This window comes from Nicotiana sylvestris, chromosome 6 (genome assembly GCF_000393655.2).
Source record: "Nicotiana sylvestris chromosome 6, ASM39365v2, whole genome shotgun sequence".
Classification (NCBI taxonomy): domain Eukaryota; kingdom Viridiplantae; phylum Streptophyta; class Magnoliopsida; order Solanales; family Solanaceae; genus Nicotiana; species Nicotiana sylvestris.
In genome coordinates, this window is record NC_091062.1 from 100,224,689 (window position 1) to 100,251,216 (window position 26,528).

The following is a 26,528-nucleotide window of genomic DNA, read 5'->3' on the forward strand; positions in this document are numbered from 1 at the left end:
AAATGCACATTTTTCGGGATTTAACTTCATATTAAATTTGCGCAAAATTGAAAATGAGTTAGATAAATGTGATATGTGATTTTTTGAGTACTGAGTTTTAACAAGCATATCATCTATATATACCTCCATTGTCTTTCCTAAATATACCTGAAACATTTTGGTAACTAACCTCTGATACGTTGCACCTGCATTCTTTATACCAAAGGGCATTACTTTATAACAGTAAGTCCCCCTGTCTGTTATGAATGAATTTTTTTCTTCATCTGCCGGATCAATTTTAATCTGATTATAACCTGAATATACATCTAAAAAACTTAACAATTCGTGACATGCAGTTGCATCAATCAATTGATCTATGTGTGGTAGTGGAAAAGAATCTTTACGGCAGGCTTTGTTAAGATCTGTATAATCTACACAAACCCGCCACTTACCGTTTTTCTTTAAAAACAGAACAGTATTGGCCAACCAGTTAGGATATTTTACCTCTCGAATGGAACCAACTTTTAGCAATTTTTGGACTTCTTCTTGAATCACTTGATTCTTGAAAGCTCCCTGCTTTCTTTTCTTTTGCTTCACAGGAGGATATGACAGATCTTCATTTAGTTTATGAGTCATTACCTCCGGTGGTATTCCTGTCGTGTCAGAATGGGACCAAGCAAGGCAGTCCATGTTAGTTTTCAAAAATTCAATTAACTTACCTTTCATTCCTTGGTCAAGATTAGCTCCGACATAGACTTTTTTATCAAGCCATTGAGCGAATAACACGACAGGTTCTAATTCCTCTATCGTTGTTTTGATATCTTCATTCTCTTCTGGTTTTTGAATGGTATCTGGCCTTGAGTCTACATCTGTTCGCCCTTGTTCAGTTGAGGTTTGTGTTGTGATGTCCTCAACTGCCTTCTGTGATTGCTATTTGCCTCCACTTCTCGTGCTGTATCTACAACGGAGTTAATAGCCCTGGATGTATATTGATCTCCGCGAATTTGACAGATTCCCCATGGAGATGGAAATTTGATAACTTGATGCAAGGTTGAAGGAACAACATCCATTTCATGGATCCATGGTCTCCCCAGAATCATGTTGTAAACCATCTTCATGTCTACTACCTGAAACTTTGTATCTTTGACGACCCCTTCAGTAAAAGTGGTGAGTGTTACCTCTCTTTTCGTGACGACACTGGAATTATCAAATCTAGATAGAGTATGCGCCTTTGGTATTACTCTATCTTCAGCTTGCATCTCACGTAGCACTCTAAGCAAAATAATGTTCACGGAACTACCTGGATCAATCAAAACTCGTTTCACATTAGTATCATGCACAATTAAAGATATTACCAGTGCATCGTTATGAGAGATTAATATGACATCTATATCTGCATCATTGAATGTAATATTGCCTTCTTCTAAAACATGATGCACCCGTTTCCCTTGGGTAATAGTTACTTTGGAAGTTTTGTTAGCTGCAGTATATGACACACCATTGATGTCTTCACCCCCATTTATAATGTTAACAGTTCTTTTGGGAGAAGGTGGTTTTGGAGGCTCCTGCCTATTCTTCATGTAAGCTTGCTTACCTTTCTGGCTGAACAACTAAGTAAGATATCCTTGTTTTAATAAATGATCAACTTCACTTTGTAAAAATCTGCAATCTGTTGTTTTATGCCCGTGATCATTATGGAACTCGCACCAATGGTCAGGGTTGCGCCTGTTTGGATTCGATCTCATTTCCTTTGTCCATCGAACCTTATCTCCCACGCTTTTCAAAACATCTACGAGCTCGGAGGTGCTGACGTTGAAGTTGTAACCTCCGAATCTCGCTTTTAAATTTCTATCATCATCCCGTGACTCATAGTTGTTTCGCTCGTTCCTAAATCTTGATGAAGAACCTGATTCTCTGTTTCTTGATCCGTGATCGTGCCTTTGATTATCCTGTTTTGACCGCGAGTCTTTCCCTGCAGGTCCCATATAGGGCTCGTACCTGTTTTTACCGGATCTTTTTGACTGCGAGTCTTTCCCCGCAGGTCCCATATAGGGCTTGTACCTGTTTTTACCGGATCTTTTTTCGTTCTCTGCACGTCTTGAACGTATACTTTCTTCTTTTTGAGATCGGGGAATAGTATCTTCCTTTATCCTCAACTTCGTGCTATACCTGTTATAAACATCCTTCCACGTTGTAGCTAGGAATTCTCGAAGGCTTTCCTTGAGTCTCCTTGTAGCTTCCGAGCTTTTTTCATTCAAATTGCTTGTGAAAGCTATAGCTGCCCAGTTATCAGGTACACGCGGCAATGTCATTCTTTCGCGTTGAAATCTGTCCACGAATTCTCTAAGCAATTCTGAATCTCCTTGCTTGATTTTGAAAATATCCTCCATTTTTTTCCACTTTTTGGGCTCCCGAGTGTGCTTTGATGAAAGAATCTGCAAGCTCAGCAAAAGAGTTTATAGAATTTTCAGGTAAAAGGGAATACCATGTCAGTGCTCCTTTGGTGAGTGTTTCACCAAATTTCTTGACTAATACCGATTCGATCTCCTGCTTAGTCAAATCATTGCCTTTTACGCCAGTTGTGAATGCAGTCACGTGGTCTCGTGGGTCTGTTGTTCCATCCTACTTTGGAATATCAAGCATTTTGAACTTTTTTGGAATTGGGAGTGGGGCAGCACTTGGCTTCCAGGGTTGTTGCGAATATCTGTTCATGTCTACCCCTTTGATTATGGGCGGCACCCCGGGTATCTGCTCTATGCGTTCACTTTGCTCCTTGAGCTGTTTCTGCAAGGTTAGTACTAAATTTTATAAATCAGAATTAATTACATTACCTGGTTCTCTCTCCTGCGGTTTACTGGGAGTTCCACCGCTGCCTGAGTTAACAAGCCTGGAACGAGGGTTTTCTATAGTGTTATTATTTGGAGAAGGTGTGGGTATTGCAACAGGTAACTGATTAACAAGCGCCTCAACAGCTTTGTTGACCAGAGCAGTAATTAATTTCTGCAAAGCTTCATCAACAGCTTCAACATTTTCAAATTGAGCATACTCGTTTATTTGAGATCCATCAGGAGTACCCTCACGAGATTGCCGTGGAGAGTCCTGCGGAGTGGGAACTTGAATGTTAATATTATGTGGGCCTCCCTGACTTTGTTGGTTCTCTTGGTTTCCTAGGGTGTTGTCATTATTATTCGACATAATTGATGTAACAAGTAAGGTCAAGTGAAAAGAAAATAAATTATCAGATTCCCGGTAATGGAACCAATTTGTTTAACCAAAAAATAGAATTTCAGTCAAAGCTAGAATTTAGAAGAACGCGGGTTACTGATAATCAAAAGAATATGTAGAAGAAAGTAATTTGGAGTAACCAGAGTGTAATCAGGAGAAAAATAAGTGAATCAGAGTATATTCCAATTGTGTCTTGTGTTTACAAGTGACCAGATACCTCCCTCTTATAGGTATCTTGAAGATATGTGTTTTCTCCAAATCATAATGAGGCTATTATGAATAATTAAAGACATTGAATGCTACGTTACACAATCATTGTAATCAATGTAAATTCTCTAACGTATCCAGTATTTAATGCCTGTCGAATTTCATATCTGCGCTCTTTATTATGATCAGATCCATTCCTTTTGATAAATGGCTTAAATAGGTACGGGCGCTGAATCCTTCAAATGTCCTCTCGTGCCTCTTCCTTTGCCTTTGCTCGTTTCTATTGCTGCCCGTGCCTCTTGACTAATTATAATTCTTTGACTATTTGACCAGTCCACGTGTCTCAACATGTCACTTACATATATAAATGCAATTTTTTCCAATACAATTCGTTGGAAAATTACTTAATATTTTTTGCTAAGTTATTTATTTTTTAATTTTATTTTATGCTTTTTTTGTTTTTGAAAAAAAAAATATTATGAGGATTACATAACAGTAGCGGGCATACTTTAATTTATCAGAGAGCTATAATTAAAAACTGAAATTTACTTCCAAAAAGGGTCTAAGGACATTCCTAAAAAGGAAAGTTCTGATCTCCTATGTGCTTTTTGTGTTGTTAATAATCACACCATGTTTGTCTAATTAAACCATATCGCAATGAAGCTAGGCAATCTTGCCACTTGTTAAATTGTCATTAGTCGTCGAGCACTTCAATAAATTTTCAGTTAACCTAAAAGTTCCTGCACTAAAGAACCTTTGTTGAACTTTCTGGCTTATTGGCATTAAGACACGTATTCGACTAAGAGACAAAGAGAATGATTTTGTAGTTAGTCTACTAAATGGTTCCTTAATTAATCCTCCAACTCGTAGCCCTAGGTTTTAATCTGACTTTAATATTCAATGTCGCTGCTCTAGTATTTTTATTAGTAGCAATGAACTATAATTAGTAAAACAAATTTTCTTTTTCTTTTTATTGGGTCAAATGAGAGAAAGATGAGTTTCAAACCAGAAGGGAAATCTCATTGTCGGCAGCGAATGAGAGCATATTCACGACTTTGAGTTCAACAATGTTCATTTACACAATTAAAGATTTTTCAAAGTCTATATTTACTTATTAAGGTGGGATTAGCTTAATGATCACGCCCAACTACGCCTTATAAAAAGGATTGAGTGGTCGTTGCAAATATAATCTGGTTTACAAGTCCAGAGTCGAATCCCACAGAGAACTAAGGCTTAGTTATAACTGTTTATTATCACTAAGAAGACAAGCTCGAACAATTCCTAAGTTATAAATATTATAAGATTCTTATGTCTAACTAATTAACTAATAAATTAAAGTAGTAAATTAATAACTAGAGATACTAAGGGCTGAAGAAAAGATTAAGGAGAGGTCTAGAGTTACGATTTCCCCTATTGTCGGAATCTCCCCTGCTACGTTTCCTATAAATTCGCCTAAGTATTCTCTACCGATCGGGAGCACTTTGGATGTCGTTGCTCTCTCTCGAGCAACTACCACAATTTACTACACATATTCTCTCGAACTACGCTAGCTGGCACTAATTCACCGCTCACTACGATCGCACCAAGGTTTCGTTATCTCTAATCCCGCCTTTAAACCCTCCGTATTGATCTCTCATTTAACAACTACCTAAATGTGTACTCTCTCTCTCTCTCTCTCGAGCAATATACACACTAAATAGGCACAGTTAATTGAGAGCTCTTCAATCAACAACAACGAAAATATAGTTGAACAAGTAGAGAAAAATCAAACGCAAATCTATACTAAACATAGTAGAAAATCATCCTCCAATATATTCCATCAAACCCTAGATTAAAAAGTTTAGCTACTCATAACCATACTAACAATCATGGTAATATTTGAAAGCACTAAAATATAGATTAAGGAAGAACGGAAGAGAAAACTCTTGTGATTCGTTGCTTTCAAGTGTTCCCGTAGCTTTCTTGCCTCTCCAATAATGTCTCCCCCTTAAGAAATAGGTTTAGAACCCCTTTTTGATACATGTTGGGGGCATGTAGGGTGAAAGCACCAAGTCCCTGCAGAAATAGGACAAAATCCGCCCTTAGCCGTCTCGCCTTGCGCTTGACGCTAGCCAGGACGCCGAATTTTTTTCACTTCTGTGCTACTGCCATTGACATTTTGGTTGGTGCCTGATACCAACCTGGGCACCAGAATCATACTTCCTCCAAATTCTGTTGTTTTTACTTTACTTTGCATGCAAGTTTGCCAAATTACTTCAAATTGACTCCTGCACATATAAATACCATTATTAAGCTCGAGTCACAAAAATTTATACCAAAGTTAATAAGATTGAGGTATAATGCAAGATAAATTACATGCGAAAACATAAATTTTTAGAGGTATAATTCAAAGCAAATTACATGCAAAAATATGAATTTTTAGCCTAACATCACTTAACATAAATTACTATTTAAATCTTTTTTATAATGGTAACGTCTAACCAACTTCTCGAAAATGATTGATCAAGTACAAGTGCTCATCATTTAGTAATTAAAAGTTACTTCAATTTAGTGGGAACGTGATGATGCGTGGAGCTATGAGCACCATACCGTTCAAACTTGCACACTAAGGCCTTATAAAATTGTTCACTTTAACAACGTAGAAATGACCCAAAAGAGAAAAAATAATTGAGGACTAGAAAGTTCATGAAACCATAATGCACCAACAGAGGGAACACATACCAGATATAAAGTGTTCAACAATTTAGACTTTCTTTCAAAGACTACAAGAGTCGAAACATGGAAACTAGATAAAAGGAAAAGAAAAAGAGTTGAGGCCTCCAAGAGTTATAAACTCTGGCTACAAAATTATGCATATATAGCTACGAAATACATCGTAGCTAAATATAAAAAATTTTGTGCCTAAATATTTTAGTCACAAAATAAATTTTCGTAGCATTCATAGCAGAATATATCGTAGCTAAAAATTAGCTTCGGACTTTACATGGTCCGTAGCTAAGGACTAGCTATATATAGTACTTCTTGCTACAAATATTTTGGTGTTTTAGCTATAATGATAAAAGTTTTTTCTATAATCGTTATTCTATACATAACATGCCAATATGGCATGCTGTTTTTTTTTAAAATAATTTTTAATGTTACATTCTACCCTTCTATAAAATTTAAAAAAAAATTACTTACAGCAACATCTATTACAACAATTTTCTATATCAGCCTTACTCAAATATTTATATGTTTATAATTTTAATAGCCAAAAATAATCTACTAATTATATTTTATTGTAGAAAGAACTTTAATACATTTCTATATGTTCCCAACTCATCTTTTAGTAACCAAAAACAATCTAGTTAATCTGCCATTTTCTACGCCTTCCACCTTATTCATATTATATTATATTTTAAAAAAATTAATTATTTGAATATAAATATCATTTGATATTTTAAATTAAATAATTTTATTAATTTTTAAAACATAAAAAATTAAGAAATGAGTTTTATGGGTAATTTTCGTTCCAAATTTTGCGTGCAAGTCTTAAATCACTATACAGAACTATTCTCAGGCTCGGAATCCTAATTGAAACTCGATAACACTAAATCCTACCTCAAACCAATTTAAAGAACTTTAAAACCTTCAAAGACTCAACTTTCACTATTACGCGCTGAAACGCTCCTGGGTCATCCAAAACCGATCCGAACATACGCCCACGTCCAAAATCATCATATGAACCTATTGCAACCGTCAAATCCCGATTCCGAGGTCGTTTACTCAAAATGTTGACCGAAGTCAAACTTAGCCTTTTTAGCCAACCTTAAGGAACCAAGTGTTCCGATTTCAAACCAAACCCTTCTAAATCCCGAACTAACCATCCCCGCAAGTCATAAAACAGTAAAAGCATATACTAGGTGTTTTAGGGGAATGATGTTCTATAAAGCAAAACGACCGGTCGGATCGTTACAATTATTTTTCCATAAAGTAATATTGCTAGGCCAACCTTATTTTTATCATTGAAATAAAAATATTCACCTATGAAATTTTGTAAATACCACTAATATGATGATAACCTCAATTGTATGATAAAAGTTCTAGTTAACTACATAAGTTTATTGTCTCTCTATATTTGTTATTTGTAATTATTAAGTTAACTATTTTCATTTTTCTATAATTAGAAGTAAAAATGTTTATTTAGCTACAAGATTTACTTTAAATATATTATGTTACTAAAAGATTACTATTATTACGACAAGTCTCACGTCATAAAAAAACTAATGGTTTGCTATAAAAAAAAGTTCATAGCAATAAATATGTGGTTATATTACAAGTAATTGTAGCTATTAAACTAATTATTACCGTATTTTTTTTAGAACTTGAAGCAAAAGTATTATTTAGTAATATTTTATTTTAAATAATTTATTGTGGCTGTTAAATCACTTTTGCTACGGTAAGTTTCATCCCGAGGCAAAAAACTAATGATTAGCTACGAAATTCCATCTTAGCAATAAATTCGTGGCTAATTTAACTTATACTGCCACAACCCTTCATAACTTGAGGCAAAAATATTCATTTAGTTACGATATTTTATTTTAGATAATTTATTATGGCTAAAATTGCTATAATAAGTTTTAACTCATGGCAAAAAACTAATGATTAACTATGAAATTTTACCATAGCAATAAATTCGTGGTTATATCATTTAAGTACTGCAACAAATTTATTTAACTTGTAGCAAAAATATTCATTTAATTACTACAATATTTTGTTTCAAAACATTTATTGTAGCTAAAAAGTTACTATTGCTATAGTAACTTTTGATGCATGGCAAATACTTATGATTAGCTACGAAATTTTATTGTAGCAATGAATTTGTAGCTATTTAAGTAGTTTTCGCCCTGAATGTTAGCTATTATAGCAAATATGAGGAATAGCTTTGCTAATTTAATATTCGTAGCTAGGAAATTTTACGATTTTGGAAATAGCCATAGAATTTAAATTTATGTGGCTATTGCTAAGCATTAGCTACAATTTTTAAATTCATAGCTAAGATTCCGTAGCTATAAATATATAATGTTTTAGTGTCTACTGGTCTAATTTTTTATGAACTTATTATTATTATTACTTTGATTGTCAACAAATTCTTCTTCTTCTGAAAGTGATTTTAAATATTTTACTTAAAAACAAATGTAACTTAGCAACTTTGTTTACCCTTAAAATTAGATAACAATTAAATTTATACGCGATCCTAAGGATATGTGAATTAATTTAATACAAGTGATCAATAATGTTAGATAAGCGAATTAAAGGTGAACTAAATAACCAAACCAGTTGTGGCGTTGACTCCGGGCTTGGACCTAAGCTTAACAGTCGTTCTGCCTTGGACTCAGAGCCAGATTATATGTGAAGTACTATGAGCAAAATAAGAACTTTGAGATAACTTAGAAGCAGAGAAAACAAGTATATATTGCCTTGATATGCGTGCTAAAAAGTGTCTATTGAATAATAAACTTTCTCTTTATATAGTAGGGGAGTTTTTCCATAAGGGGTCGTTTGATACGTGGACAAAATAGTAGCAGAATTATAATTACGGTACTGATTTATACCACATAAAAGATGGAATAATATAATCCCACAACTGATGGTATAAAGTGGGATAAGATGGGATAAGTGGGATAAGATTTGGGATTATATTTATACCTTGTTTGGTTAGAGGTACAAATTTATCCCAGGATAAATTTATACTTCCAACCAAAAAAGGTACAAATTTAATCCCAACTATTATCCTACCTAATACCTCATACCAAACGACCACTAAGTACAATTCTAAGAAAAGTAAAAATCTTCTTTTCGTTAATCACTGATCCGCTGGCGATGCGGGTCGAGATCCACGCCGTGATATCCAGTTGGGTGCAGATATCACGACCCTTTGTTAGTCGTGTGTAACTGTTTGATTATGCTTTTCGAGGTCTCGGAGCTCAAACCGGATTCGGGGGCATTGTCTCGACTGCCCGGGTGGTGAGCACTTCGTTCGAGCCTTAGTACGAGTGGTTCTTAGCTTCGATTCCGATTTCATGTAGTTATGTCCTTGCTTAGTTTGCCCCACCGAGAAATCAGGGTGCTCGTTAGCCCCGGTTTTAGGTAATACCACTACGTTAGCTAACCAATTCGGGTATTTAAATTCTCGAATTGAACCTATTTTAAGGAGTTTAGATACCTCGTCTTTGATGAATGCATGCTTGACTTCGGATTGATGCCTCCTCTTCCGTTTAACCGGGTGAAACTTCGAGTCCAAGCTCAACTTGTGAGTGGTTATCTCCGTGGGGATGTCTACCATATCAAGATGGGATCAAGTGAAACAAGATATGTTGGTTTTAAGGAAACTAATGAGTTATTTCCTAAGCTCGGGGGTTAACCCTGTGCTCAGGTGTACCTTTCGATCCGGTAGATGTTTGGTTAATATGAATTATTCCAGTTCTTCGACCGTTGATTTGGTGGCATTACTATCATTAGGAGCTATGAATGATCTAGGAACTCCGCAAGCATCTTCCTCATCAACTTCTCGTCTCTCCGATCCAGCCGAGACCAGCATCAGTGATTGCGATTTAACTTGGGCCTTTCTAGTCGGCTCCGCGCTTTTTAATGTCGAAACGGCAGGTACTGGAAGTATTTCATCGACTACGAATATCTCCTTTTGCAGCCAGCTACTCTCCGCGTATTGTCTTGATCCCTCCCGATGTAGGGAACTTTAATTCCTGGTGCAAGGTCGAAGGTACCGCCCTCATGTTATGAACTCATGGTCTTCCGAATAGGGCATTATATCTCATATCCCCTTCGATCACATAGAATTTTGTTTCCCGAATGGTCCCGGTGGTGTTCACCGGTAGGGTTATCTCCCCTTTAGTAGTTTCACATGCCATGTCAAATCCGTTCAACACCCGGACTGCTGGCACTATTTGGTCTTGTAGACAGAACTGCTCCACGACCCTCGATCTAATGATGTTGGTCGAGCTACCTGGATGAATCAACACACACTTAACTTGGGATTTATTTATAAGTACAAATCTTACCAGTCCATCATTATGCGGTTGTACGATGCCTTCGGCGTCCTCATTATTGAATGAAATAGTTCCCTCCGGGATATAATCTCGGGTTCATTTTTTCTTTGTGATGGGCATTTTAGTACTCTTTATCATTGGTCCCTAGGGGACATCGACCCCTACAATGATCATGTTAATGACGTATTGAGGCTCTTCTTATTCAGTCTATTTGTTGGAGTCCCTGTTCCTAAAGTGATTTTTGGCTCGATCACTTAGAAATTCCCGAAGATGCCCGTTAATGAATAACCATGCCACTTCTTCTCTTAATTGTCGGCAGTCATCGGTCATGTGGTCATGAGTGCCATGATACTTACACATCAAGATAGGGTCTCTCTATGTAGGGTCGGACTGCAATGGTCGAGGCCACTTGGTATTCTTGATGCGCCCGATGGCAGATACAATGCTGGTAGCATTGATATTGAAGTTATATTCTGATAACTTTGGTGCCTCCCTAGCCCTGAGTAGCTTATAGAAACCGTTTTTTCTCATCAGTCCTTGGCTACTGTGGCCTCGATCGCTCATCTTCTCGTTCCTCGTAGGGTGACACCCACATCCGTTACCCTTTCGATCTCCGCCATACGATTGGTACCGATCTCTTCTTGGACTCAGCTCATGATCGACAACTTTCCTAGACCTGTCATTGGCTCTGATGGGATAAATGGACCCAGAAGGGCCCCCCGAGTTGATCGTCCTCGACTCTGATTTTTGACTAGTACCTGTGGTGGACGTCGGCCTAAGTTTCCGCCGGGTACTCTATCAAATTTTGTTTTAGTTGTTATGAAGCCAAGGAACCTCGGGGGTTAAATACTTGAGTGAATGCCTGAACGGCCCAGTCATCCGCAACCGGAGGCAACTCCATCTGTTCCATTTGAAACCTTGATACGAACTCTCTGAGAATTTTGTTGTCTCTTTGCTTTAAGATTCGATTTTCTAGTTTCGACCTTGATGGCCTCGGCATGCGCTTTCACAAAAGCAGTTGCAAGTATAGAAAACGAATCAATAGAATTTGGGGGTAAGTTGTGATACTATATCATCGCTCCTTTTGACAGAATTTCTTCGAACTTCTTTAGCAAAACTGACTCGATTTCGTCATCTTCCAAGTCGTTTCCCTAGATGGCACACGTGTATGAGGTCGCGTGCTCATTTGGATTCGTGGCTCCGTTATATTTCAGAATTTCGGGCATGAAACTTCTTCGGGATTGGCTTCGGTGCTTCACTTGGAGGAAAAAGGCTTTTGAAAAAATTTCTTGGAGTCCAGCCCTTTCAATATCGGGGGCGCTCCTGGGATTTGATCAACCCTGGAGTTATAGGTCTTCACTTTTTTGTCGTTGGCCTTAATTTTCTTCTTCCCTAATTCCACCCGCTTTGTCAGTTTCTCAAACTTTTTTATTATTTCGGGATTGGTTCCAGGCTCAACTTCATCTGCCCTCCCGGTGTTTTGCTCACTTCTTCGAGTACTCCCCCGGGATTGTTTGGGATTGACCCTACTAGGAGTGCAACCTTGATTTTGTAGATGCGTTATTGCCACATGTTGAATCTGCAACATTTCGAAGATTAGTCGTAGTCTTATCCCATCACCTTCACCTTCGGGTGTTTCTCGAACTGTTGCTCGCGGGCCTCCGCGAATGCTGTTCTCGGGGTCAGTTGGCAGGTGGGCGTCGATAGCAACCTGTGAATTGGCATCGATTTGATCGCCAGTTGGGACTCCGTTGGGATCAATAGGGGGTACCTCATTGCTAGGCACCAAGTTGTTATTTTTGCCATGATGGAAAGACTCAAAATCAACGTTCAAGTAAGCAGACTGAGAGTTTGACATTTTAAGCTGACTTGAAATTAAAATCTTAAAGAACAAGCTTAAAATAGGGTGTATTATGGAAATTTATATCAAACCACCGCTATTATCCTTAGCTCCACCGTGGGCGCCAAACTGTTTACCCTTAAAATTGGTTAACAATTGAATTTATACGCGATTTTAAGGATGCGTGGATTAATTTAATACAAGCGATCAATAACGTTAGATAAGCGAATTAAAGGTAAAATAACTAAACCAGTTGTGGTGTTCACTCCGGGCTTGGACCTAAGCTTAACAATTGTTCTGCCTTGGATTCGGAGCCAGATTATATGTGAAGAACTATGAGCAAAATAAGAACTTTGAGATAACTTGAAAGCAGAGAAAATAAGTCTATATTTGTCTTGATACGCATGTTAAAAAAGTCTATTGAATAATAGACTTCCTCTTTATATAGTAGGGGAGATTTACCATAAGTTCAATTCTAAGAAAGGTAAAAATCTTCTTTTTCGTTAATCACTAAGCTGTTGCCGAACGGGCCGAGATCCACGTTGTGATATCCTGTTGGGTGCAAATACCACAGCCCTTCGTTAGTCGTGTGCAACTGTTTAGTTATGGTTTACGAGGTCTGGGAGCTCGAACTGGATTCGGGGGCCATTGTCTCGACAACCTCGGTGGTAAGCGCATCGTTCAGGCCTTAGTACGAGAGGTTTTTAGCTTCGATTCTGATTTCATGTAGTTATATCCTTGCTTTGTTTGCCCCACCGGAAAAGTGGGGTGTTCATTAGCCCTGATTTTATCCGTATAAAATCTTTTATGCATCTTGCTTCACAAAAATTAAAAGGTATGATGGGATGAATAAAAATTTCCAGCCTTAATTAGGAATTTAAAGTTCGAACTTTTGGATATGACGCAACATGAAATCAAAGTAGGGGCCGAGTATCGCATACTAGGTAGTGTAATTAAAGGTGCACTTAAAGCACGCTTAAGCCCTAAAGTGAGGCTCAAGACATTTTGAGCGCTTTGTCTCGTTTAGCGCTTCAGTATTTTCATCAAGGCTCTAAAGCATATTTTTTCTTGTCAGTGAGCGTAATCCTAAAGAGTCGACACTAAACAATTGATATTTTACTTTATTGTAAATTTTCTTCAATTTTTTTCTCCATATATTTGGTATTCATGCTTATAGATATTAGTCTTAGACTATATATACATATTCGTAATTTTTTTCCGTATGCTCTTTTTTTTTTATTAACATCCACACTTTATTTGTAAGTTGTGTTTAGAGTGTCAACATACCTTAGAACTTTATTGTGTTTTTCGTCTTTGATAGTGCTATAATAGGTGAAAAAAGTATCGTATTGGGGAAGGAATAAATGACGGAGCAAGTGACGTTGTGTGTTAAAGACTAAAACTAGCTAATAGTGACTCTGAATCGTGTCACAAAGGGACACCTGCACTCAAAGACTGACAGGGCTGCTGTTGCCTCTTGGAGTTAATAACATGTAGGGGCACCACTCAAAGTAGGCACATCCAATTTTGGAAGGGGCCCCAAACTAACTCAATTAAAATATAGGTATCATTTAGCTTGCTAATTTAGACACGTTTCCTATTAAATGTCTAGTGTTTATAGCATTTAGACTTTCGAGAAATGATGGGCTTTATGACAAGCCAACAATGAATGGCACATGTTTCATATGATCTAAAGCCATTGGATCATTGGAATGATTTTTTCCTACTACTCGAGCTGTTCTTTCTCCGTACTTCTAAAATATTTCAATTTAGATAAGGTAGTTTGATTTGATACAAAATTTAAGAAAAATGAAAGGTGTGTTTGGTACGAAGGAAAATATTTTTCAGAAAATATTTTTTAATTTTCCCATGTTTGGTTGTCTTAAATATTTTGGAAAATATTTTTTTTATGAACTCATTTTCCTCCAATTGGAGGAAAATATTTTCCTTATCAAAAGAAAGGAAAATATTTTCGAAAACTCCTTCTCAACCTTCCCCACCCTTACAAACCCACCTCACTCCCCTCTATCCAAAAAAGGTTTTTTTTCTTCAAATTTCAATTTTACCGTTATCACCCAGTTTTTCTGTTATCACCCACCCTACTACCCCTCCACCCTACACTCTCCTCCCGCAAAAAAATTATTTTTTTACCTTATTTTTTTTTGCAATTTTAAATTTTTATTTTTTCGTTTTTCGGCACCACCCACCCCCACCCCCACCCGCACAAAAAAAAAATTACTTTTTTTTTGTAATTTAAAATTCTGTTTTTTTTCGTTTTACTCCCCCCCTCCCCCCTCCGATTTTTTTTAAAATATATTTTTCAGTTTTAATTTTTTTATTTATCGGTGTAAAGGTTCAAAATTTTATAAGTTCCAAAATTATGAGTTCAAAGGTTTATGTGTTTGGAAGTTTACGAGTTTAGAAATTGTAAAGTTTACGAGTTCGAAATTCCGTGGTTTTGAAAGTTTAGCGGTTCGAAAGTTTATGAAATTTGTGGGTTCGAAAAGTTGTTGGTTTGAAAGTTTATGGCATCATGTTTATTATATCTAAATTATTTATAAATACTCTTGAGAAGTCATTTTCCTTAATTTGCGTACCAAACACCGGAAAATGAATAAGATTACTACTTGTTTTCCAAGAAAATATTTTCTTGGAAAATATTTTCCACGGAAAACATTTTCCTTTATACCAAACACACTCGAAAACTTTTAAAATATATAATTCTAAAAGGTTTAGGGGCAAAAGCTTAGTGAGTCCATGATATTTATGGGTCATAAAAGCTTCTTATTAAGAATAAAGTGGGTAGAATAAAAAGTTTAAAGTTAACTTGTTTCTAAATATAGAAATGTATCATTTTTTTTAAACAGACTAATAAGAAAAGTATGTCATCTAAATTGAAACAAAGGGAGTAATAGACTAGGTATATGATTTGAATCTCACAACATTGTTTTATATAATCCTCTTAGTCTCGACTCTAGGAATAATTTTGGTCGCTATTTTTAAGAACTACCTAAAGTTCCAACTAAAAAGAACTAAAAATTAAGGTGAAACAAATTTTCATTATCTCAGTTGAAGTACTGAGCCTCCCTGATTGTTTAAATAATTAAGTACAATGTAAATCTAAAGACTTATTTCAACCACGAGTTACTTTCTATTTGGAACTACATTGTTATTTTATACTATTTCTAAAGGAAGATATTACATAAAAGATGAAGATTAATCGGAACAATGAGGTCTACATGGAAATATGAGTAAAAATAAGCTCTGAAGATTATCAATATTGTCATGGGAGTACTGCAGAATTGTTTCCTCTGAAAATCAGAACGTATTTGAGATAATTTTACTTTTGTTACAACTTTTTCTCTAATTAGACAATCATGGAGTAAAGTCCAAGTACGAAGTGAAAGAAAAGAAAAAAGGATGCAGAATAAATAAAGAAACTCAACTGAACAATAATTACTAGAAGGTTTGTACATTCATACTATGAAACGAATAATGGTCTATTTACCACCGAAATGTTTCCAGAAAATCCACTAAAATTATTGAAATTGTCAAATAGTAATTAACTTGCAAAAGAGAAAAGAGCAAGTAATCTCGACCATCTAAATGTTACCTGATCAAGGTTAACCGCATAGCTAATTGAAGTTATATTTGAATTATTAATACGTTTTTATAGCACAATAATCATGACGCAGCCATGAAAACGAATCAGGACAAGAAAAGGATGCTCCGCCAACGATAAGTGAGTTGTTTCGTCAGTATTAGTAATGGGCCAAAATTTGGGCCCACCAAGGCCCAAAACCCTTCAAAGGAACTGGTAACCACTTGACAGTGTGTAGTCATTCTCAAAATAATAGCAAAAAAAATGTGTATTTTTTGTAGATATATTCTGTACGTTATATATCAAAATTATATAAATTTATATACTTTTCGGCTACCGAATATAAATAGTTTCTGGCGTGGCTAAAATTGAAAAAAAACCCTAATTTCTTCTCGTTTAATACTTTGCTCATGTGAATCTATATATGGTTTTAGGATGTGCCTGAGGCAGGGGCCAACTGGCCAAACAACATATCAAATTCTCAAAATGTCCATTGATTTTTATTTTTTCGATTATTTTTGCATGGATTACCTGATTCGGATTTGCATCGAATAAGTCTACTAGGGTTGTTCATTCCCTGAACTCCATCTCGAGACTTTGGTTGAAAATGAAGAGATTTTAACCATCTCGCCATACTTCTGGGTTAATATAGATATGAGTAAAATGCTCATCGAAATTATGTTAGCCAGATGGCATGCAACGAGCAGCATAAAACTAAGGGAAGTTGGTAGTTGGTACTATTGTGGGAGGTCGTAGAGACTAGAAAGTAAAAAGTGTACAAAGTACTCTTCTCTTCTTTTTCTCGATAAGTTTGAGGGGGTTGGGGCAGGGCGGAGCATGATTAATTCTAAGATGAGGCATCAGATGTTAGTAATTCACCCCTACCTCCGCCCCGAAGGGCAGGGTGGATTTATAGTTAAAATTAAAGAAAACTATCCTCTATAGCCCCTCAAAATTTTAATAGCCCATGTTTTGTTCTACTTATAAAACATGGCCCTTCGGCTCAAACGTATTGCATATAGTAGCCGAAAAGAATGAATATGACAACACAAGCGTCTGTAGCTCAGTGGATAGATCGCCTGTTTTCTAAGTTGAAGGTCATAGGTTCGACCCCTACTTGGTGCGATAGAGCAACCTTTTTTGTTAGCTAACAATTGAATGAAATATGTAATTCAGGTCATATTTCACTCACTAAGAAGGTGGCTGAGTGCTATATACTATTTTGCCTGCACATGATGTTAGATTATTAAATTTCATGTGTAGCTTGTTTTCAAGATATGCTATCATGATAGTTTCTTATTTTTATATGATGGAATAATTAAATGATAATGAGGTTTTGTAAGGCTCTTCTCTTCTTTTAAGCTATCGAATTTGAGTGAAGCATGAGCACCAATCTCGGGATTGATTTTCGACCAAATTCAACTTGAGATTTTAGCGTGACAGTATTTACAATATTTTACTATGTCAACTTGAGAAGGTGTATATTGAGAAGGTGTTAGTAATCCAACATTATTTTGCAATGTATAAATATTGTATCCTAAGTTCGACAATGTATCCTTAGTGTATATTGAGCCTATCTCGAGTGTGCTTGTGTATCTAAAGTGTATATATTTGTGTACCCCAAATGTATTTTGTATCGTGAATGTATAATCTGTCTGAACAATGTATCAAAATTATATATAATGTGTATTTTCTAATATGTAACTATAGTGTATATAAATTATATACAATTTTGTACGTGTAATGTGTGCACACTGTGTATTTGGAGTGTATCATGTATTTTTGTATAGTGACAGCTTTTTTGTATTTATTTTGTATAGTTACATCTATTTTGTATATATTTTGTATAGTTACATCTATTTTGTATATATTTTGTATAGTTACATCTATTTTGTATATTTTTTTTGTATAGTGACGGTCTATTTTGTATAGTTTTTGTATAATGACATTCTATTTTTGTATATATTTTGTATAGTGACAGATTTTGTATATATTTTGTATAATGACGGTCTAGTGTATATAAATTGTATAGTGGCAATTTATTTAGTATTTTTTTGTATATTGACAGTCTATTTTGTATATATTTTGTATAGTGACGGTCTATTGTACATAAATTGTATAGTGATAGTCTATTTTGTATATTTTTTGTATAATGACAGTCTATTTTGTATATTTTTTGTATAGTAACAGTCTATTTAGTATATGTTTTATATAATGATAATTTATTTTTGTATATTTTTGTATAGTGACAGTCTATTATATATAAATTGTACAGTGACAGTCTATTTTATATAATTTTTGTATAGTGAATGTCTATTTTGTATATATTTAGTAATATACCAATATCCAAAAAAAAAAATCTGCTCTCCAGTCTAATACAGTCTAAAAATGTAATACATGGTCTACCTCTACATTGGACAAAATAACACAATTAAGATTTGCATATGTGATTTTTTGTTTGACAATAATTATAGAAGTTTTAAGAGTGAAAGCTAACCGTGAAGATAAAACAAGAGAATTTGTTGAAACGGGAAGATATGAATTACCCCAAGAAAATAAAAGGTTGTTAAAATCTAATAAAAAAGCAATGAGAATAGAGAGTGACAAGATTTTAGGAGTGAAACCAGTGAATGGTTTTCTATTAGTGGATTCAAAAACATAAAAAGGTAAATAAATAGGAAGAAGGAGAGAAGGAAAGCCATCAGATTGAACCCAAGTAGAAACCCAACGACTTGCACCTTTGTAAAGACATAAAAAAGGGACGTTTTATCTTGGATGGAAGAACCGAACTTTATCGTGAAATTGAAATCAAAACTCAGTCAGTCTAAACCACTGTGCTCGATGTCATTGGCTTTAGATCTGGACGGAAACTCAAACACCGGCGACCCTCCATTAAATCCGGCGACTCTTTCTTCTCGTTTTATTTACTGTTTTGGGGATTTTGATATTATAAAAATCTAGATCTGAAAGATGGTTTGCTTGCTAATTTGAATTTCGGTAGATCTGGCCAGTATATAGCTTTTCCGACGACTGTGAAGTTTTCCGGCTAAACCATTTCGGGCAGAAAATTATTTCTCCAGTGAACATGTGTTTGTTTGTGTATTGTTGTTACTATGAACTTGTTATGCTGGAGATTTAATCTCCTTTGTAAGATCCATTTTTTTTACAGAGCTTGTGGGTCAGATATATAATTCGGTGGCTAGCCATTAGAATTACTTTTGGGCTATAAAATGCATACTGTAATTTTGAGCTACCGGATGATATTTGTTTTTTCCGATGGGCTATAAATGAAGTTTTGTCTTAAAATTATGGGGCACGTGAACCCATGGTCTTTTTGCAAAATTAAATATATTTTTTAAAAGGTTATAATATTAATTGTTGACACCTATTACCTATATTCTAAGAAGATTGAATGGTGTACTTGATTGAGAATTAAATTATTTATCAAAAGGAATAAAGATCAATATATATATATATATATATATATATATATATAATGCACCTATATATTAAAAATCCTAGATCCGCCCTCTTAGGACGAGGACAAAGCAAAGAAAGCAGTGGAGCAGTTGGTCAATTCAGAAGGGGACCGCTTTGTTGTATTGGTTGAAAGGCCAAAACATTATTGTTTTCCTTTCTTCTGTATTAAACCCCCCATTGACCTTAAATTTTGCAACTTTTTTTTTTTTTTTTTTTTTTTTTTTACCATCAGGAGTAAAATTGTTACGAGGCATTGGCTCTAGAAAATTTGTGGGATCATAGTTAAACGAGCCGACGGATTAGAAAGAGTAACATAAATACATTTCTAAGAGACAAATATATTTAAACAGTTCTTTTTTGGCTAAAGGAACAAATAAGGATGACTGGAGAGAGTAATATAAATAGTGTATTTTGTAGTAAATTCAAATTCTTTATTTAAAATATAGTGAATGTCATGTTTATAAATTTATAATCTTGGATTCACGATTGACAATGATATTAACATGTCTCTTATTATCAAGAACATTAATGCAAAAGAGCGGGAGAGAGAGAGAGCCCATGTGTTTCATGTTTACTGTGTGTGTGTGTATTTTTTTCTTGCTTTGAGCATTCAGAAGTCATAAATTTAAATTTGCAATGAGTAAAGCTCACGTATAATTCTCCCGAAATCTCTCTATTTTTATAGTTCAAATTCAATCATGTTATATAAGATCAGAAATACAGTAGAAAAAGTTGTATACGTTTCGAAAATCTAGTGGTGCTCAACAATAATTGGTCCCCACGTTCGTGGAGTAGCAGTAAGTATTAGGTGTAATCCCATGCGCCTCTATATTAACTACCCATCGGACCCAACGCATGTGATTATTGCCACCATACAAACTTTCTCTAATAGTAACAAATTCACAATGATTTAGGAAAGCTACCCAATAATAGATATTTATAGTGGCCCTGGTGGTCCCACAATTTTGTACTTCTAAATTAAAAAGGCAATACCCCAAAACTATACTAGATATTTTTGAAAGGTAAAATTAATTTAAAAATAAAATAGATGGTTGCAAGAAAGGGACTTCTTAAAAATAAAAAGTTATGCACAATTATTATTTTCACAAAATCAATAAAAATATTACATGTGTTTGCACATAAACTTTAATCATTTAAGCATAACTAGGAGTACTTAGTATACATTCTTATTTTGTTTTATTACTTAATTATGATAAATGCATATTGCTTGGTTCGAACTTTTGACATGTTTTATCCAAACTTCCCATGGAAAAATGACTACATTTGGTATGGTTATTTAGATAGAACGGGCTAAGTTCTCTATTACAAATGCTACAATATAGTTGCACTGACATAAATTAGCAATTGTTACTAAGGACATTTTCTTGATGCAAGTAAACTTAGAGATCACTTTTTATCCTTAATGTCCCATTCTCCTCCTAATGGCTAAAAAGGATGTTTTCAAGGCATAAAACAAGATACACATATTAGATTATAAAATTATTCATCTGTCTCAGATTGATTATCTTGATATGAATTTTAATGATTATTAATTTAGAGCTGAAAAGTTATTGTATACCTGTTAGATTACATTACATGTAGTATGACGAGGAGTTCGGGCTCGATTTGACTCTATCTTGTCAAAGGTAAGATTAAGCTTAGGTCGAGCTCATCAATTGGACTGGACTTGACTTGGCTTAATTCTGCTTGGCGCCTAGGGCTATCTTTATTATAACTATATTCTCACTTACCTTAGAGATAGAAAGAGAGAGTTTTTTTGTAACTTAAAAACTCAATTCTACGAATGAAATTAGTCACTTAAAGGTGACTTAAATAAAGCAGCTGATGTTTCTATCAGCTAATTAAAATATTAAGTAAAGCCACTTGAATTGAGGCAAAGAAAACAATACTCCTGCTAAACTAGAGTTTGACAAAAACAAAGTCCTGTTTAGTGTTTAATTAATTTTTAAAGGTCGAGAATTAAAACCTCTCCTTGATAACAATGAGTCAAACCTTAATCCTAATCAGAAGCTCACTGACCTTATCTTGGATTATGAAAGGTGATTGGTTTTGACATTCCACCTGTTGACAGCAACACGAGTCATGGAATGAATTCCCTTTTACTGCAAATTACACAAATGTCACTACCAAATCATAATCAAAAAAATTAAGCGTACAATATCTTTCCTAATGACATAAATTTATATTTTTTTCATTTGTCTTAGATAATGACAAACCAAATTACACATGTCATCTCGTTAACGATCTAGTTATGCTACAATTATAATGTATGCATTTCTTAGATAATTTAAGAATTTTTATGTGGTTATTGCTAATGTTTATATTTTTTATATATGAGAACTATTATGGTGGGATTGCATAAGTTAAAAGGCAATAGTTGATTTACCACCTTAGACCCCACATAAGTTTTGTGAGTACTAGTTATGCAAAATTTTATATATCAAAAAGCCAAATGGTATATAAGTAGTAATACAAAATTTTATATGAAGATTAAATTCTCTTCTACTTTAAACCAAACCACCCCTTGCCAATAAGTGGTTTGCCTATATGTATTTGGGTCCCCTTCCACCAACACATATTTTCTGTTTAAGTGAGCTTCCACGAATCATCATGAGGAGCCTAACCAAATTTCATGTCTTACAAAAATATCTTTTTTGTAATTTTAATTCCTTTTTCCTAAGTTAAAAATTTGTTAGTATTCTCTTTTGCTAATTTTGAAAAAAAAAAAGAGGTAGCAGGAGTGTGCACTAAAATAAGAAAAACTTTTTCATAAGTTTGCAGTATCCACAAGCACCATGCCCATCCAATCACAACCCACCACCTTTAGCCTTCTCTCTATTCTCTCTCCAAATTCCAATTATTTTTTTATTTTTTTGGGGAACGTAAATTTAAATTAATTCCTCAAAACTTATTACTAGACTAGATTGTTTACTTGTTGCTCTTGTTCTTACCATCTTTTTTCTTGCTCTCTCTCTCTCTCTTTCTCTTTTCTTTGTTGTTGAGTCATAAAGGGAAAAGGAAGAAAGCAGACACAAATTTTCTCTGCTTCTTTCCTTTTTTCTCTCCTCACACAAAGCCCCTTATAATTCTCAAATTCAGAGTCCTTTGTACTATTTACTCATTTGGGTTTCAACAATTTTCAGCTTTTTACAGTGTCACCTTGTTTCTTCAGCTAGTGAGCTTTAATTATAGAAAGTTCTCTCCTTTTTCTTTTTCAAAATTGTTCTGTGGGTTCAGATCTTAATGAGAATATTTTGTAAGATTTAACTTGGCGTGAGATAATCTTTGTCTGTTATAGTTAATCCCCTCTTTTTTTTAAGATTATCATAGAGCTTAGGATTTTTTCTTTTGACATTGAAAAAGTTGAGTCTTTTCAAGATTCCTCAGGTTGGGGAGGTGGCTATGGTTAAAAAAGGTATTCTGATTCCTTATAGATGCTGACTTGTTGATTTAACACTGATATTGCCATTGTAAAATCTCAGCCTCTCTACATTTCCTCTCTGAGTCCTTTGCTTCCTCAAATTCAAAAACTTTTTCTTAAAAATGCATTCTTGAACCATCTTTAGTAACTTTTCCCTCTGTAATTTGACTTTTTTTTTTTTGTTGAGGTGGGGGTTATGGAGATTTTATCACCAGCTCCTTATCTTTCAAATTCAAGCTGGTTTCTTGATGAGGAAAGGAGCACAAAATGGACTCCAGCTGAGAATAAGGCATTTGAGAATGCTCTTGCCTTGTTTGATAAAGATACACCAGATAGATGGCAAAGGGTAGCAGAAATGGTTCCAGGGAAAACAGTTGTTGATGTAATTAGGCAATATAAGGAATTAGAAGATGATGTGAGCAGGATAGAAGCTGGATTAATTACTATTCCTGGTTATACTACTACTTCTTCTTCTTCCTCTTCTTCTTCACCTTTTACATTAGAATGGGGGAATAGTCATAACAGCTTTGATGGATACAAGCAGTCTTATGTTGTTGGAGGCAAAAGATCTTTGTCCAATAGGCCTCCAGAACAAGAGAGGAAGAAGGGTATTCCATGGACAGAGGAAGAACATAAGTGAGTTTTTTCTTCATTATTGTTTATTTCTGTTGTGTGTGTACTTCTTTCACTGTTTTTTTTAAATTGCATGTTTGGCTTCTTTCTGTATGGACCACACTATAAATTTTCTTGTATAGTTGTATCCCTATAATATCACACAGTTCATTTAACAACTTGGCAAAACATGTCAGGTAGTGGAATAATGAACCACCACCTAAATAATTATGTGACAAGTTGACAATAATAATCAGAGGCGGACCTAAAGTGTTAGGAGTTGATTCAGTTGAACTCATCATTTTTAGCGTAGATTATAAATATATACTAAAAGTGAAAACCCCTGAAAAGTAGCATAAATATTAATTTTGGATCCATGAAGCTCAGAATCTTGAACCTATTAAGTTTTCTGGTTGTTCTTCACTCTTGGGTGCTGAGAAAGCTGACATGTACGTTAGACTTGGTTTATCTGTTAAGTTTCTAAGATTCTTCAAGCATTGATGTTTATATGATCAAATTTCATGATTGACAAGGGGATTTGCTTGATTCTTGTTCAGGTTGTTTCTAATGGGGCTTAAAAAGTATGGAAAAGGCGATTGGAGGAATATCTCGCGAAATTTCGTTATTACTAGAACCCCAACTCAAGTCGCAAGTCATGCTCAGAAGTACTTTATCAGACAACTTTCGGGTGGCAAAGATAAAAGACGCGCCAGCATTCATGACATTACAACAATAAATCTCAACGATAATCAAATGCCTTCACCGGATCACCAAAAACCAACTCCAATCGATCAATCCACTGTGATTTCCCAGCAACCAAAATCGGCTGACAATGCCATGCACAAAATGCCATTTCAGTGGAGTCAGGTGAATAATGGCTTTAATTATGCAGAAGGAAGTTTGTTCATGTCTCCTCCTTATGGAGGTAACTCCTATGGGGACACTAAAATGCAAAGCCAAAGTCTGCAGCAAAGAGCTGCAATGCGTGAGCCTTACTTTGGATCTCAAAGTATGAATTTTCAGCTTCAATCGGCACAGCCTTACTATCATGCATGACATAGGCATATCCAAAATATTAGAACTTTGATCAGTGCATCAAAATATGCTTATTTTCAATTCAGTATCTAGCTTCTGTTACTGCTTCCGTCGGTCTACATCTCTCTTGTATTGTGAATATATGTTGCTTGGCACTTTGAGTTAGCCATGAGTTAGTGTGTCCTTTTAGAAGTCCTTACTCTCTGTAGTCTGTACTTAAAACCACAGTACAGGTGGAGTTCACAGTGGCAAAATGAGCATAGAGGAATGGACAAAAACCTGTAAAATCCTTTTGAGGGCATAATAGAATTACAAGAGATGCAAGGAAAATGGCCTGATTTTATGTGCATTTCAGGAAGATCATGGAGTATTACTAGCTATTGTACTCTAAATGAAAAACACAGACAAATAAAGGTCTGTTAGAAATTTTATGGCATTTGAGATTTGACTATTGATTGTAGTAACACCGGATATTCCTAGTGCACATTTAAGCTTTTGTTTTGAATGCAAATGTTTCCCTGTTGATAGACCTAACAGTCTTAAGGGTGTTTTCGCAAGCTTAAGCAGACACAGTTACTCTGTAGTTTTTTGACACAGCTTAGCAAAAACAAATGTTAAATTCGAATCCATTGTTGAATAAATCAAGTTTAAATCTTTGGATCTGTTTCTATTTGCAAGAACAAGTTTACTTGACCGCGTCCGACTTGAAAGCTTTATAGTCGAAGCTGAGTCTACACTCCACTAACTCAAGCATCCTATTCTTCAAACCTTCCCATAATCCAAAATCCCCACCCCCTTTTTCCTTTTTCCTTTTTCTTGGAGATTATGTATAATCTTTTTGAGATCTTTTTCAAGGGATCCTTTTGAAAAAATCAAGATCCCACTTGTAGGAACATTAATTAATGAGTAAACTAATATGATCTAAAGGTACAAAGCAAGATTCATGGCAGATTTGTCATACTAAATAATGGACTTGTCCTTCTTTCTTTTGGTAATCAAATGCAGTGACTTTCTCCTTTTAGACTCATTCACTTGAAAAGTTTCTTCAATGTATTAGTCAGTTTTGGGGTGACTACTGCACGAGTGGAGTGCTGAACAAGATCTAATCAGTATTCCAAAGAATATATGATTGCTTTTCTTATTTTAATACCATATCATACCAATTTCTTTTTTCTTTAAAATGAAAGTAAAAACAAAGATTTCACTTCATATGAAAGGAGCTAGTTTTTGGGTTGAGCTAAGCTCAAGGTTCCGTTTTAGTAGCAGCTAGCTTACTTGGACTTATAGTATATTCAAATCAAACACATCAAGTCGGGGAGGAATTCTCAATTTAGGGTGGCAAGAGCATTATGCTTATTTGGTTTACTAAAACAGTAAATACCACACAGGAAATGACAAAAAGTAACATTCTTTTATAAAAAAGAAGAGAGCATAATAATCTGCAAGTTGCAGAAGGGAAGTCACTAAGTCAATTTATTCGAATTTTCATCTCTTCTTTCACCAACTACAGCCACACATGCTAGTCCAACACCTCACACTTTCGGCAAACAAAAGTTGTTTTTCTTTTCTTCTTAAATACATTCGGATTACAATATTCTAATTCTTCTTCTCGGAAGATATTCCAATGGATCAAGCAGAGGACATTGTTTACATTTTACAAATGATGCTGCAATTACTGCTATGGTGTAAATAAGGTTAGCTCTGTGGACCACAGAGATCTCTGAATGATCTCATGTGGGGGCTTTTCTTCCTTATCAGAGAAAAAAAAAATCATTTTTTTTAATAATCCAAGAATCTTCGAAGCCAGCTAACACACACTTCCAAACTCGGTGAATAATGGACTGCCCTTTGTAATTGGTAGGGGTTGAACTCACGACATGCGCCTAACCAACACATGGTCACACTGCGCTCTTACTACTGAACTAAAGCATCAGAGAAAAAGAATCTAATAGGGATGGAAAACATACTGCAGCATATGTATTTTCTAGTAAAAAGCGAATAACCTACCGGACAATCATTTTTCAAATGAAAATGAATATACAGTCATGTAAGGCTGTAACT

At 35.0% G+C, this 26,528-nt stretch overlaps 1 protein-coding gene across 1 annotated transcript; it reads left to right on the top strand.

Moving 5' to 3' along the window:
* Nucleotides 1-22,378: 22,378 nt before the first annotated feature.
* Nucleotides 22,379-24,996, top strand: LOC104241099 (transcription factor DIVARICATA-like). Its single transcript, XM_009796014.2, has 3 exons — nucleotides 22,379-22,814; nucleotides 23,008-23,456; nucleotides 23,990-24,996. The coding sequence occupies exons 2-3, from the start codon at nucleotides 23,017-23,019 to the stop codon at nucleotides 24,486-24,488; spliced, it is 939 nt and encodes a 312-aa protein (XP_009794316.1). The 5' UTR covers nucleotides 22,379-22,814; nucleotides 23,008-23,016; the 3' UTR covers nucleotides 24,489-24,996.
* Nucleotides 24,997-26,528: the final 1,532 nt, after the last annotated feature.